The sequence below is a fragment of the Malaclemys terrapin genome, chromosome 10 (genome assembly GCF_027887155.1).
Source record: "Malaclemys terrapin pileata isolate rMalTer1 chromosome 10, rMalTer1.hap1, whole genome shotgun sequence".
NCBI lineage: Eukaryota > Metazoa > Chordata > Testudines > Emydidae > Malaclemys > Malaclemys terrapin.
In genome coordinates, this window is record NC_071514.1 from 84,748,528 (window position 1) to 84,763,103 (window position 14,576).

The window sequence follows — 14,576 nt, forward strand, 5'->3', positions numbered from 1 at the left end:
AGGCCTTGGAGAGGAGCCGGGGAGCCCTGCTGGGGCCTGGCCCCTCCACCACAGACAGCGGGGCGGTCAGTGAACGTCTGCCCGGGGAGGCTCAGGACTTGTGCATTCCCCATACGGAGGCTTGGAGGGTGGCTGCGATGGGCGGAGGGAGGGTGCCACCTGGGACATCTCCGCAGGGCAGCTGCCAGAGCTCCTCCCAACGCTCTGATCTGCTCGACTTTGCTTATGGGGGGGTGCCAGTGCCCCCAAAGTAAAGGGGGGGCTGGACCCACAGTGCTTGTGGTTGGCCAGGGCAGCATGGCCCCAATGCCCCCAGGATGGGCTCTGAATAAGAACAGACAAGAAGTCACGACCCAGCGACCCCAGTGCTGTTACGCCCTCCCGCCAGCTCCAGTGCTGCCCCCCGACTGGCACGGAGCAGCCCCTCCCTGACTGCATGTGTAGCCCACACACCGTCTGGGGGTGGGGTGCTGTCCCATCCAGTGGCACTGCGACCACTTGAAGAGAGAGAGTTAAATGAGTCTGTGCTACAGCGCCGGCTACCAGCCAGTTGGCTGTGCTTTCCAAGGGCCAGTCAGTGACTTGTTCAGCAGCTCCTTGGGCTTAGAAGCCTGGACAACCCTCTTCTCTAGCCCTGGGTCTGAGGGAGCGGAGGGGAAGGCAGCTCCCTTTGCACAGCGGATGTCAAAGCGCCCAGCTCTGGGCACCACACTGTGATGTTTGCTGAAGAGCCGGTAGGGGGGAGCCCACTCGTGTTATGTAAAGCGAGCCCCACGTGGGGTCTGCAAACATCTCTCAGCAGCAAGGGAGCCGATGTAACAAATGGGTCACGCTGGAGCAGGGAGTTTCAAAGTGGGTCACACTGGGGGTGTGGCGCAGGCGGCGTTCGGCTCTCAGACAGGAGGGTTTAAAACACGCAGAGCCATTTCCCCGCGTGCGGGGCAACACAACGAAGGGGTTGCAGATTACACCAGAGAAACAACTCAACCCAACTGCACAAAGACTCAATGCAGCCATTCCCCCGGGGAGTCCTGCAAACAAACAGGCATTTCTTATCCCCCTGCCAACCCCCGCGCCAGGAAAAGCAGAGTTAAAGGGAAGTGGCTCGGCAAACTCTTTCCTCGCACCTGAAAGAGAAACAGAAAAGCTGGTTGAAAAAGGAAATGGAGAAAACTGGAGATTACTCAGCATGTCCCTGGCCTGGTGATGCTCTGAACCAGCTGGGGAGAGACTGCCAGCTCCCACGGGGAAGGGGAAGGTTTGTTGAGACCAGAATTTAAACCTTTCATCTGCTCCTGTCTCTATTAGCCCTCTGAGAGGAACAAACATCACTGTCTTTTGTTTCCAGGTGGGGTCAGTGGCCCAATATCCTGCTTCTTGCAATGCCCAGGACCTGGAAAACCCAACTGTGGCCATCTATAGCCATAGTCCATGGGTCCGGCAGAGCCCTGGCTAACTGCACGAGACTAGAAGCAATCGAGTCGGCAGCGCGGCCCGGGAGGGGGGGTTCCTGCCTGACCCCAGCAGCAGAGCCCTGGTGCATTTCATCCTAGCTGGTGTCACTGCAGATGCTAGCTGTATGCATTCAGTGTGCACACAGGCTGCAGCGCAGGGTGAGAAAGCCATTGCAAGGGCTGGAAGCTGAAAAGAGAGGAGCACGGCCTTTAACGAGATGGAACTTGTCTGCTCTGCATTAGCCAGGACTTCATCAGCGCTCAGGCAGGCCAGCAGTGCGGAGTAATGGCCAGTGGAAGGAGAAGGCGAAGAGGAAAGTGCAATCTGCCTGAGATTAAACAAGGAAAATGACAGGCAGCTGCCTAGGCATGCACCCACCCAGCTAAGTAGAAGACGAGGGGTGGAAGGGACCTTAGGAGGTCATCTAGTCCAACCCCCGCTCAAAGCAGGACCAATCCCCAGATTCCTAAATAGCTCCCTCAAGGATTGAACTCACAACCCTGGGTTTAGCAGGCCAATGCTCCAACCACTGAGCTATCCCTCTCCCCCACATTGACCTTTCCTCCACATGATTTTATGGTGAGTTCTTTCTGCATTTCCTTGCAGCCATCTCGCCTTGGTTCTTCCCCGTGAATTCAGTGATGGACTGACAGACGTCCTCTGTGCACAGTGCAGACATGTCCTGGGTAGCAGGGCACCCTCCCACCCACGGCACCCCCATTCCCATTCCCTCCTGGAGCGCTCTGTGGGTTAATGTTCAACCAGAGGGTGAATTTCTGGCGTCATCTCAGCACTGACCAGAGACATCACACGTAAGGCACCAACAGCTGCCAGCATCCCTGCCCCCTGGAGCATGCACGGCGTCTGCACATCAGGGGCGGTTGAGGTAACGGAGCAGGCAGGGGACCGATGAGTGAGACATCCAGTGATGGGAGAAATGACCAATGAGCAGTGAGGACAAGGTGGCTGGGCCCCAATATTAAATATTTGTTTCTCTGGTAGGTGCTTACAGACTGTAATCAAGTCACCCCTTAACCCTCCCTTTGCTACGCTGGATGGAGCTCCTGGAGTCTCTCACTATCAGGCAGGTTTTCTAACCCTTTAACCGTTCTCGCGGCTCTTCTCTGAGCCCTCTCCAATTCATCGGCCGCCTCCTCGCACTGTGGCCTGCAGAACTGGACAGGGGATTCCAGCCGCGGTCGCCCCAGTGCCGAACACAGGGATCAAATGACCTCTGCTAGGTGCAGCCACAACCAACCCAGCTGGGCAACCTGGCCTGGGCCAGCAGCAGGGAGCACACACCAGGGAACATCCCCGAGAGCGGCAGGGAGAGGAGCTAACAGGCCGTCCCCAGCCCGAGGTTCCCCGCTGAGCACGGCACATGTGGCCTGCAGAGAGAAGAGGTTCTTCCCATGCTGCCATCTCACAAACCAACCAGGCAGATTAGATGCACGTAAAGAGCTTAACTGGTCAAAGAGACGGGACATGACCACACTGCTACTGTGCCCGACAGCCATGCTGCCTCCGCGGGGAGCCAGCCAGCTCCTACAAGCCCCGCAGAGAGGGCACTGGAAGTGCTCGCAGGGGAGACCTGTAGGGCGGTGCCCTGACATGGCACTAGGGGGCGCGCTTCTGCTGGACTAGCTACTTTAAGGAGACATAAGAATGAGGTCTGGACCCTCGGTGTGTATCAAAGATCCCATGGCACAGGTGCTAGACTCATGCCCCGGGCACACTCCAGCTGGGGAAATGACACGTGCCCTGCCTAGAACTGAGGGTTGGGGGGTCTCCATTTCCTCTCCTCACTGTCTGCAGGGCTGCTGAGTGCTGGCGGTCAGAGCTCGCCGCAGCCACGACCACCGGGCAGCCCCCGAGCAGTGGACACAAGGGCACAGCCCAGCTTGCAGAGAGAAGCAAGAGCCACCGGCCCAGGGGAATTTCGCTCTGCAGCAGAGACCGACGCGCTGGAGCGGGATCAGCGCTCACCAGCATAGCTTTCGGGGAACCCTCCAGCAGCCCAGCACTGCCTGCCCAAGGGGAAAGTGTGACCTGCTATCCATGCAAGATCTAGCCCAACCCAGCCCGGCTTAGCCAGCGGGCCCCGGCTCCCAGCACTAGGTGCTGCAAACAGGGCGGCGGGAGCCTTGTGTTCTGGGTCCATACAGCGCCCGGCACAGCCCAACTAGCCCAAGTCAATGCTGCTCTAAGTGGGTACCAAGCCGGCTCCAGATCAGAAGAGTATCAAGGTACGCTTCCGGTCACCTTTGCACCCCACCTCCCCACTCTCGGGCCCCTTAGATCTCAAATTACTTCACCGGACTGTTGAGAGTTGCTTCCTGCTTCGCTGTTCAAACATGCACTTGAAGGCTCTCTGAAAAAAGAACTAGCAGCCCATTGGTAACCAGGAGAGATCCCACAGGCCAGTTGGCTTTCCCTTTACTGCTGCCACGTCCCCTGTCATGCACCCTACAGTGCAGCCAGGACATTGCTGGGCGAGTTCCCACACATGCTGTCCTGGCAGACGGACCCTGTGACGTTACCACACGCTTGCAGTATGCCAAGTCTTGCAGTATTTGGTGTCTATCTTAAAGCCCCAGCTACCGGAGTCATGGGATTCTGGGAGAGTCTCAGCTTCTGTTTTTAAAAAGAAAGTTTCTAGCCCTTGTGGTTGCAGCCTGGAAATGTGACCTGAGTGCACCCCGAGGTCTCTGAAACCAGAAAGCAAAGAAACCCCCCCACATTAATTATTAGAATCGTTCAATCTCCCAATTGCAAGCCAATCCGGTGATTTGGGGGACCTGCCTAACACTAGGGGTTAGCTGTATTGCCCATTTATTCTTGTCTCTCCGGGCAGGCTGTCAGCAGAGAACTCCCCATTCCCTCCCCGGGTCACTAGTGACCCTGCAGAGTGTTCCAGCCTGAAGGGTCAGAACAGTGCCCACTGTGTACGTCCCTCTTCTCGTGCGTTTCTGTGACTCTGTGCACCTCCCTCAGCCAGGGCTGGGAAAGCGGACGGTCAGTTTCACCGCCTGGCTCTCCTGCTGAGCTAGCGCAGTGCTGGTGCCTTTGGCGTCCCGGCACTGAAAACAGAAGGGTTTGAACTGATCTTTGTTTTGTTTTCAGCCATAACATCATGTCTAGAACTTGGCTTCCGCAACACCTCTCTCAGTTCCAAGATCTGCACCTCGGGGCCACTTCTTGCTGACGAAGGGCCCGATTCTCCACTGCCAGGCCCCTTGTGTGTCCTTTACACCACAGTGCAGGGTGGGTGCAGAACAGACGGGCAGTGTCGGACACTGGTTTGGCACAAGGAGCAAGAGGATGGCACGCCAGGCCCAACGGCGGCAATGCAGAAATCTCCAGGACTCGGTGGTTTTGGTTGTAATTAGACATGCTCTTTAAATGTTTAGCATGGCTCTTAATTAGGAGAAGCTCCAGGAGCCCAAGTATTTGCTGTGCTGGGCAGCCCGCGACACACACCGATGCAGTCTAGTCGAGGGGCTGCCTGCCTGGCATTCAGCTGAGTGGCTGGCACTGCGTGTACCGGGGAGCTGCTGTGGTAGACACAGCGCTAGGCTGCCTGGCAGCAGATGGGGAGGAAAGGACGCAGAGAGTCAAACCAGCAAGGAACAAATCGGGGTCCGCACACCTACACTCAGCTGGTCCCACTGAGCCAGCGGACCCATGGCAGAAGACAGCCCCACCTGTGTCATCAAACGGACTCAGAACATCAGCTCTGCCCAGGACCCCCTGCACCCCATGGCCCTCTCCACCAAACAACTCCCCGTGACCCTGCTGCGTCTGGGCAGCAGCTTGACAGGGAACCCCAGCAGCTGTACCTAAGACCTCAATTGTACCAGGCAGTGCATGCTAGCACCTCCAGCTGGCTACAGAGTGCTGTTTCCCACCATGGCGCTTTGACCACCCGTTGCAAGACGGGGGTTTGGCGCCTGGTGGAGACAGAGTGAGGAGAGCGTTCTGCGGGGATCCCCCCCTCAGGCCCTGCCTGCAGAAGCGTGTCGGGGTTCTTTATAGGGCAGAGCACTGATGACTGAATGGCCCGAGGGTGGGGACCGCTCACGGCAGCCACCCTCCCGCTAGGGAGTTCTGCAGCCCGAAGGACCATTCGGGACGTGCCCCCCACATGGGCGGGGAGTGACCGTCACACATCCATCATGCCACACTCACGCCACAGCAGCTCTGGAAAGGAAAGCGGGGGTTGGGCAGACACACCTGCTCGCACGCGCACCAGAGCAAGCCGAGGGGGAGGGGAAGGCAACCCAAAAAACAAACACAAACCAAATGAAAACCCATGAAGCGAGCAGTGAACTACCTGGTCCATAAGGCAGCTCCTCTGCAGTGCTATGGGAGAGCCTGTGATAGCCAAAGGAACTGAAAAGAGGCTGATGGGAATGTGGTGGAGGAGGTGGAGGTGGAGGCAAGAAATGGAACGGATGGGACGAGGAGTCACCGTTAAGCACAGCCGCCCTGGGCGCAGGGAGCGGGATCTTTTGGTAGTGGTGGGGAATGGTGACTGCGCCCCACGGACCTGCTAATAAAAACATAACAAGAGACAAAATGAAAAAGAAGCAAATAATCAAGAGACACGTAAAGCCACCAAAACCAACTGGCCAAAACGAAAGCAAAACCAAGCCAGGAAGCAACCTGAGCGCAGCGCCGCATTGCACCCTGACCCCTCGGGAATCCAGGGACTGGACCCAACCCCCGAGAGCAGATTCCAGCTCCCCGCCAGGAGAGCTCCCCAGTGCCGGCTGGCTGGAAACCAACAGGCCACAGGACTTCCCGGCAGCCTCTCTCCAAACCCACATGGAGCAGCCGTGCCTGGACCACGCGGTCGCTAGCTGGCAGAGACCAGAACCCGCTGGGCCGACCACTCTGCCCCTTGGCTACAGGACGGGCCACGAGCGCCAGCAGGGCCCGAGGCTCAGGGGGACCCTCAGCTTGCCCTTGATGCGTGCATGACCTTGCAACCAGTTGGGGGCAGCGGTGTGCGGACTCCCACTAGCACCTCCCAGCCGGAGCCGGGGTGGCAAATCACTCACGCTGAGCCCAGCACCGTCCCTGGGAGCGACACCAACCCACCCTCCAGAGTGGGGCACGGCCGTCACCATGGGCCAAGGGGCTTGCACACTCCCCGCCCTCCTGCTGGGCACACCCAGGGACAGCCAGCGACTGGGGCAGGCAAGACTCCAGATCCCGCACAAGCAGGCGGCAGCCTGGCCCATCACAGCCCGACACACACTCTGGGGCCAGCAAAAGCCACCTGATCACGCCCCCCCCATTCACACCCCAGGAAGAACTGTCCCCCCTCCGCTCCCTGCACAAACGCCCTCCTGGGCCAGCCATTAAAGCTGATGTGTTTTCCATCCTTTGGGAGCAGGTCTCAGTGCTCGAGGTGGGGGGGCCCATTTGCCTCTTTCGTCACAGCCAGGGGAGGCACTTGGAGGACAGAAAGAGCGCTTTGAGCAGGGCACGAAGGCTCCAGCACTGCATGGAGCACCGAGGCCTTGACCTCACCATAAACATGCAGCCCCCAAGGCTGCCGTAGGACCCCGGCAGCTGCCACTCCAAGGCCCTGGCTGGCCCCCAGGCTCAGAGCCCAGAATGGAATGTCGAGAGGACGAAGATTTACAGAGCCAACGGGATGACTTTCCTCGCGGTGCCAAATGAAAACCACCCACAATGGCCACAGCTCTCCGCGCTGAGTGGGACGGATCTGCGTCTCTGCCAGGGAAACGGGCCCCCGAGCTATGGCTGGGGGGGTCTCATTGCTTTAAGGAACCCGCCTGCTTTCTGCAGCTTGTCAAACTAGAGACAAATCTCCTGTCCAGCCGCCGAAGGGACCGGGGTCTCCCCGATCTGCAGTGATAACCACACCTCTGGCACAAGCTGATAAGAAGGAAAGGTGACCCATGTCTGGCTTGTTTCAGCTCTAACGTGAAGGCTGCCGCCCCCTGGACTAAGACCCCACAGTGACCGCGGAGCCAGGTTAGAACTCGACAGCAGATGGGATCCAGTCAATGCGTCGCTGGACGCCACCCCCAGGACCGTGTCACTGCACCAAGCCCGGGCTCGTTCCCTGCAGCCATCCTTGGATCCCGCTCCCAGGACGGTGCAGGACACGGACAGCATGACCCTGGCCCTGCAGCTCCATGCTGTGGACAGAACTAAATGCTAGAGGGGGCCAGCGAAGCCCAAAAGCCAGAGGCATCAGCCTAGTGCCCGAAATAGATCCCAGCATAGGAGGAGTCGGAGAATGCACAATCGCCGAGATAACCAGAGCCTTGGCCAATAAAGACTTCAGAGAGCCCGTCGCCCAGCGGCTCCTTGTCTCAGCCAAAGGCATGCTATGAGCAATGGGACAGCCCTGGCTGAATCGGTCCCGTCCCGTCCCTTGGGAGGACGCTCTGAACAGCGACCCGGTACTTTGTCTCCAAGGCCTCCAGGGCAGAGGCATTCAGGTTACAAATCAGGAGGTGGCTTTTCCAGCCGTCAGCCCTGCAAACAGCCTGGGATCCGAGGGCCAAGCCGGGCTGTGCCTGCAGTGCGCATCATCCCCAAGAACAAAGATCTGCAGTGCCGCAGCCCCTGCCCCAGGAATCCCACGCAGCCCCCTTGCCTTGCCCAGGTTTGCCCTGGTGTAGGCAGTCAGGACTTGACTCTGCCGGCAATGCATCCCCCCAGGGCCGCGCTTCCTCCCCCTCCCCGCCTTGCTCTCAGGTGACCCAGGTGGAAAGGACCAAAAGACACCAGGCAGGGGAGGTTAACAGGGCTGGCAGGTGGGGAAAAGCTGAGTGAGTCGGCTCGGACACCCCTGAGGGCAAGGTGACCCTGGCACCCCGTTCTTAGAGCCCCGTTCCAGAGCGTGGGAAGGGGAGGCTCTCTGGGCTCTGGCGGGTTCCAAGCTCCGACCCGCTCGTTTTCACCCCGACGCAACCCCTGCTGCCCGAGCCAGGTGCCGGCTTCCTCCCGACAGGAGACGCCGCAGACACGTCAGGACCCTGGTCTGGGGGGCTGGTGAATGGGGAAAACTGACCAGTGTGAGCAGGGGCTCTGCCGTAGACCCCCCGATCCTACGGGTACGAGACACACAGGAATCACAGCCAGGAACCCCGCTGCCTGGGCAGCCAGCTCGCTGAGCAGCTGGTGTCCACAAGGCCCTGGGGTGCGCCTGGGCATGGCCAGGGAGCTGCTCCTGCCCGGCTGAGAGCAGAGCTCGCTCGCCCCCTTCGGGGTGTACCCCATCGCAGGGCGTGGGCTCCCCACCTAGGAAAAGCTGGGAGTCGCTCCAGAGCCATTGCACGAGTTGGCCACAGGGGGTGTGCAGGAGACGCTCTGCCAGCCCTCCCCAGCAGACCCCCTCTGCACTGGGCTGGCATGTGGCTTCTACCTGCTGCCCAGACATCCGCTCCACCCCCAGGTGCTTTCCCACCCAGCCTGCTGCCCGCCCCCCACTGCTCTCCCAGCCTGCCCCCACACCCCACTGGGTGCTCTCCCCCAGTCTGCCCTGCCCCGCCCCCCACTGCTCTCCCAGCCTGCCCCCCCGGCCCCACCCCACTGCTCTCCCACCCCGCCCCCCCCACCGCTCTCCCCCAGCCCCGCCCCCCCACCGCTCTCCCCCAGCCTACTCGCCCCCCCGGGCTCCCCCCACTGCTCTCCCCCAGCCCCGCCCCCCCACCGCTCTCCTAGCCTGCCCCCACACCCCACTGGGTGCTCTCCCCGAGTCTGCCCTGCCCCGCCCGCCACTGCTCTCCCAGCCTGCCCCCCCGGCCCCACCCCACTGCTCTCCCACCCCACCCCCCGGTCCCCGCCCACTGGGGGCTCTCCCCCAGCCCCGCCTCCCCACTGCTCTCCCCCAGTCTGCCCAGCCCCGCCCCCCCACTGCTCTCCCCCAGCCTGCCCCCAGGATGCCATTCGCATTCCCTCTCAATCTGCACCAGACTCAGCTTCTCTGCAGCAGCAACAGGTGCTCGGCCCGGCGTTCACCCACGTCCGGCCCTGATGGGGTTGCGCAGTGCGGGAGGCACGGGGAACCGAGGGAAGCCCCCGCCCAAAGCCCGACCACTCTGGCTCAGCTGTTCAGAGCCACGGCCCACCCAGCCGGGCTGCCAGCGCCGGTGCTGAGCTGCGAGGGACGCCACGGGGCCGAGGCTGACCCAGGGCGAAGGGGCACTGGGGACAGACAGCAGGGTGCGGTCTCCCACGGGGTCAGCACGGAGTGGGAAGGGAGGAAGAGTCTTGCGGTTTGTAGAGAGCGCTGTCACTCGGCCCCCCATGCCAAGGCTCTAGCTGGTCACACGCCGTCCTGTGGCGAGGGGCAGCAGACGCCCATGTGCGTTCGAAATCACCGAGCACAACCCCAGCCCTCTCTAGGAGCAGGGTCAGAACCCCAGAGCCACCCCAGCTAGAATAAGACACGCTCCAGCGCAGAAACCTCCCCAGCCCCCGACACCCAACCCCGCCCCACCTGGCAGGCAAGCCCCTGGCATCGGGCCCCAAAGAGCCTGCCCAGGCCCATGGAGGGCACACAGCCCAGAGGGGAGATCCCCTCCGCTGCCGGCGCGCACCTGGGAGCTGATCTCGGCCGGCAGGGGGAGAGCAAAGGGCCGCATGGCCCAGCCTGGATGGTACTGGGTGCCAGGCCAGCACAGAGGGTGGGCGCTGCGTGCCCCCGTGACAGCACGTGCTCAGCTTTCGGGCTGGTCAGCCTGCATAGCCTCCCCTCCCGCCAGGGCAGGCTGCCACAAGCCAGCCGGTTACTGCTCCCCTGCACGGGAACAGGATCGTGGCCCCTTGGCAGCTCCTCGGTCGGTGGTGTGACAACCAGCTGCCGTGGAGAGGAGCGAGGCCCTGAGGGCAGAGAGGGCAGATGGGCTCCTAAGAACAGAAATCCAGGACCAGATTCAGAGCAGCGGTGCAGGGAGGGGGGAATTCCCCCTCCAGCGGCAGGGCGGCTATGACCTGTCCCATAGGCGCTCTGCCAGCTGTGCAATCAGTGCTGGCCACGCCCCTTTCCCAGCCAGCCACGCCCACCTTTGAAGCCACGCCTCTCCCCGCAGGCCCCAGACCACATCAGGTGGAGGAATCTGGCCCCACGCTCCCATCTCAGCTGGGGGTCGGAGCAGGGCTCGCGCTCTCAGGGTCCCTGCTCCTGGCGGCATCTGGCAGGGCCCCTTGTACCCTCCCCGTGGGGCTTATGGGGCTCGCAGGCCCATCCGGGGAGACCCAGCCCAGGCCCTTTGCCTGGGTGCGGTGGTGGCAGGGCCTGACGTGCGCCGGCAGGGGGTTGGGGAGGGCCGGGTATTTGCCTGTGCGCTTGCTGATCGCTTCCACCAGGCTGGACGGGAAATAGCCCACGCGGTCATTGCCGGTCCGGTTGTCATGGATACAGCCCTTCCACCTGCCGTCCGCATGCTGCTCCAGAACCTGCACGACAGAAAGGCCCGGAGAGGGGGGCGCTCGCTGGCGGGGCCGAGGGGACGGGAAGCGCAGGCGAGAGCCAGCCGGCAGGAGAGAAGGGGGCAACATCCTTCTGCTAGCTCCTGCCAGCGAGGGCTGGTACCCCAGGCAGGTGGCTGGTGATCTGCTGCAGCCATCTCGGCGGCAAGGGGGCAGTGGCACTGGGGATGGGGAGACACTGGGGCAGGGACTATAGGGAACAGCCCAGCGCTGACCAGATGGTGGGGGGGCAGAGACCACAGGGAATGGACTGGTGCTGGCAAGGGGGCAGGGACCGTAGGGAATGGCCTGGCGCTGGCCAGGGCAGCTGCCTCCCTGCCCAGCCCCTCGCTACGGGGGCAAAGGCTTCTCTGGCCCTTTGCCATCCCGGCTAGTCCTGCCTTCTCCGAACAGGCTCTTTCTACCCGCCTCGGCATTGGTCCCTTGGTCCCGCCACCCCCACCCCAACTGCAGTCTGAGTCCCCCATTGCTGGTGTGCCAGCGGCTGCCCAGGCAGCTTGGTGCCAGCGAAGGACTCCTGCCTTGGGGCACTATGGGGCAGCAGGCTCCTCCCTCCCCGTGAGCAGAGGGGGCCGAGGGGCAGGCTGCTGGAGGGAGGGGACTGGGGTCATGGGGGCCGTGAGCCCAGCCCTGGCCTGGCCCGCCGCTGCCGGCTCTGCAAGCAACTCACGGTGATGACGTCCCCGGCTTTCACGTTCAGGCTGGTCAGGTCGTAGTTGTTGCAATAATCTTTAACGGCCCTGACCTGCAGCGCCGCCGAGGCGTCTGCCGAGAGAGCAGGAGGGAAGCGTCGGAGAGAAAACCCCACAAAGTAACCTCCCTCCCCCGCCCCCCAGCAAGCGCTCTGGGCTCCCTGGCGAGGAACAGGAGACAGGAGTTCCCTGTAGCTAGAGCAGCGACAGAGAGCACCCACTGCTCCAGCGATGAGCCGCGCCAACCAGAACCGGAATGCAGCGCTAGACCGTACTATCCTGTTCAGCCACGAGGAGGCGCCGTGTTGCCGGAGCTCAGCCAGGCCTGGTAGAGCATTACAGGATCCTAGGATGAACACCGTGGGTGTCCGAGCGAGATCTGTGCCCTGTCCACATCTGGTACAGAGCCCCTGCCAGGGAACCCACAGCCCTTTGCAGAATCAGAACCAAGTGCCCCACCACTGACTGGCAGCCACCTCTGGCCAGTGGCAAAACGTGGCAGCTGTTTAACACCAATACCCCCGAAGGGCTGAGGACAGCGATAAAGGACATGACTGTCCTGGAGAGGGAGTTAGACCAGGGCTAACGGCCCTGCGCATGTGCCCCAAGGAGAAAATGCTCCAAGCAGCTCTTGAGTTGATGCACTTGACCTTCGTAGATGGGTCAGAGTCCAAGCCCCAAACCCATCAGCTGGCGGGGAGCTCCCTGCGTGCGGCTGGGGTGGAGCATGAGGGGCCGCGGCGTGAGCCCAGGACTTGCCCCCCACACAGGCCAGAACTCACCTCCCACCCCAGGGCGACAGAGCAGCTCAGAGCGGCTGGGAGTCACTGCCCTGACCTTGGCAACAGCAGGGCGGGCAGGGACTCTGCTCCCGTCAGCACGGATGGCAGCCAGCAGAGCGCGCTGCTCCCCCATCCTGGTGGGATGTGAGGGGACTCCGGGCATCCCCAGCACCCGCCCATGGAGGGAACCCCCCCGTACCCCGCAGCATCTGCTTGATCTCCTTGCTGGCTTGGGTGGCGGTGAACTGGTGGACGATGTCCAGCGCCGTCTGGCTGTACGTGTTCCGGATGTGGGCGTTGATCCCGCTCTGAAATGCAGAGACAGATTGAGGGGAGGGGCGCTCAGGGCTGGCCACGGAGGTGCTCCCCCCTCGCCCCCCCCCCCCCCCCGCTGGCCACACCAGCCACACCCAGCTTGCAGGCAGCTCAGGGGTGCCACAGCGAGACCATCTGGGACAGACTCCCACAGGCTCTTGGCCTTGTGAGCAGCGCGTGGGCTCAGACAAACTGCCCCCCGCAGGCCAGCACCATCCAGCCAGCTGCATTGTGGGAGCTCAATGGAGACCCGGGCCCGGGATTGGGCGAGGACTGGCCAGTGCCCATTGCATGGGCAGCATGGGCACTGCGGGAACCAGTGTGAAACCCACAGGGTGATTGGGGCCGGCTGGTTATAGGGGGATTGGGGGGACACAAAGCCAGTGGGAGTCAGACCCTCCCTGCCCTGCAGTCCAGGGTGAGTCAGTGCCCACTCCTGGCTCTGCAGGGACGCCCCCTGGACATGACAGAGGCCGAGCTAGGGTGACCAGATGTCCCGATTTTATAGGGACAGTCCCGATTTGTGGCTCTTTTTCTTATATAGGCTCCTATTACCCCCTATCCCCTGTCCTGATTTTTCACACTTGCTGTCTGGTCACCCTAGGCCGAGCGGGTTTGCACACTGGACTCTCTCTCTCTCTCTCTCTCTCAGCCCCCCTCCTTCCCATTCACTTCCTCTCACACCCCCATCTCAGCGGCTCCCCGGTGCAGTGCATCGGGCAGCAGCAGAGCCCCCCAGTCCAGAGGGAAACCCCCTTCCTCGGCACTGGACTGGAACCAAGACGCAGCCAGCTCCCCGGACCTGAGCCCGGACTGCAGCGTTCAGGCTGTGAGCGAGGGGTTCCTGCCGACAGAGCCGGGACGGGGGGCAGAGCTGCCACGCTGGCTGTGTAACTGGGGCAGGGGGTGAGCAAACATGATACACAGCAGTGCCACCCTGGGGACAAGCTGTCAGTCACCTGCCTCCCCCGAAGGAACGCCCCCAGGAGGGTGGGCTCCAGGAATGATGCTGCAGCACCACTCGCATTGCCCAGCTCCCCAAGGACATAGGGGGCACCAGGACAGGGGGATGCTCATTTCACAGCCCCCTTGCAAGCCAGGCCAAGAGCCCCCTGCACTGGGGGAAGGGCCCCCTAATGCTGGGAGAGCTGTCAATGGGGAACAGACCATGCCCTGCTACCCCAGGACAGGAGAGTCCCCCGACTAGTTCAGCAGCTCCTCCCCCCCCCGCCCCCGGACACACGCAGCGTAACGCAGGGGCCCTTACGTCCAGCAGGAGGCGCACCACGTCCGTCTTGCCACACAGGGCTGCCTCGTGCAGGGCCGTGCCCGCCTTGGTTTGCCGGTTGATGTCAATGCCAGCCTGCAGCAGGAGCCTGCCAGGAGCGCGTCAAATGGGTTAGCGACGCAGGCCGGGGGTAGGGGGGAGAACAGGGGCAGGCGGGTGCAAGCTCCCCACATGCAGCTGTGCCGGCATCCCTCACCCCTGACCCACAGCCCCCTGCCAGCCCAGTCCAGCCCTGCCCTGCCCCCAGCTCTGGGGCTGCCCTTCACTCCCAACCCGCAGCCCCCTGCCAGCCCAGCCCTGAGCTCGCCCCCACAACAGCTTTATCAGTGCCCCTCACTCCCAACCCGCAGCCCCCTGCCAGCCCAGCCCTGCCCTGCCCTGCCCCCAGCTCTGGGGCTGCCCCTCAATCCTGATCCACAGATCCAGGGCAGAGGCTGCTGTTTATGGCAGATTCTGTGGCGATTTCGTCCCGCACCCCAGCCCCTCTCACGGGGGGGGGGGGTTTCCCTAGAGCCCGAGTTGCGGAAGCAAGAGACTTGCTGCGCTCGTCCCATTGGTGCCCAC

The 14,576-nt window shown here is 62.3% G+C and overlaps 1 protein-coding gene across 1 annotated transcript in view; it reads right to left on the reverse strand.

The window, feature by feature from the left end:
* The window catches only part of CASKIN1 (CASK interacting protein 1), a 157,140-nt gene that overhangs the window by 23,644 nt on the left and 118,920 nt on the right, over positions 1 to 14,576 (reverse strand). The window contains exons 7-11 of the mRNA XM_054042108.1: positions 13,992 to 14,100; positions 12,609 to 12,717; positions 11,606 to 11,700; positions 10,785 to 10,902; positions 5,789 to 6,007 (exon numbers count right to left, since the gene is read on the reverse strand). Of these exons, the coding sequence (XP_053898083.1) occupies positions 5,789 to 6,007; positions 10,785 to 10,902; positions 11,606 to 11,700; positions 12,609 to 12,717; positions 13,992 to 14,100 (650 nt within the window). The remainder of the gene's footprint in view (positions 1 to 5,788; positions 6,008 to 10,784; positions 10,903 to 11,605; positions 11,701 to 12,608; positions 12,718 to 13,991; positions 14,101 to 14,576) is intronic.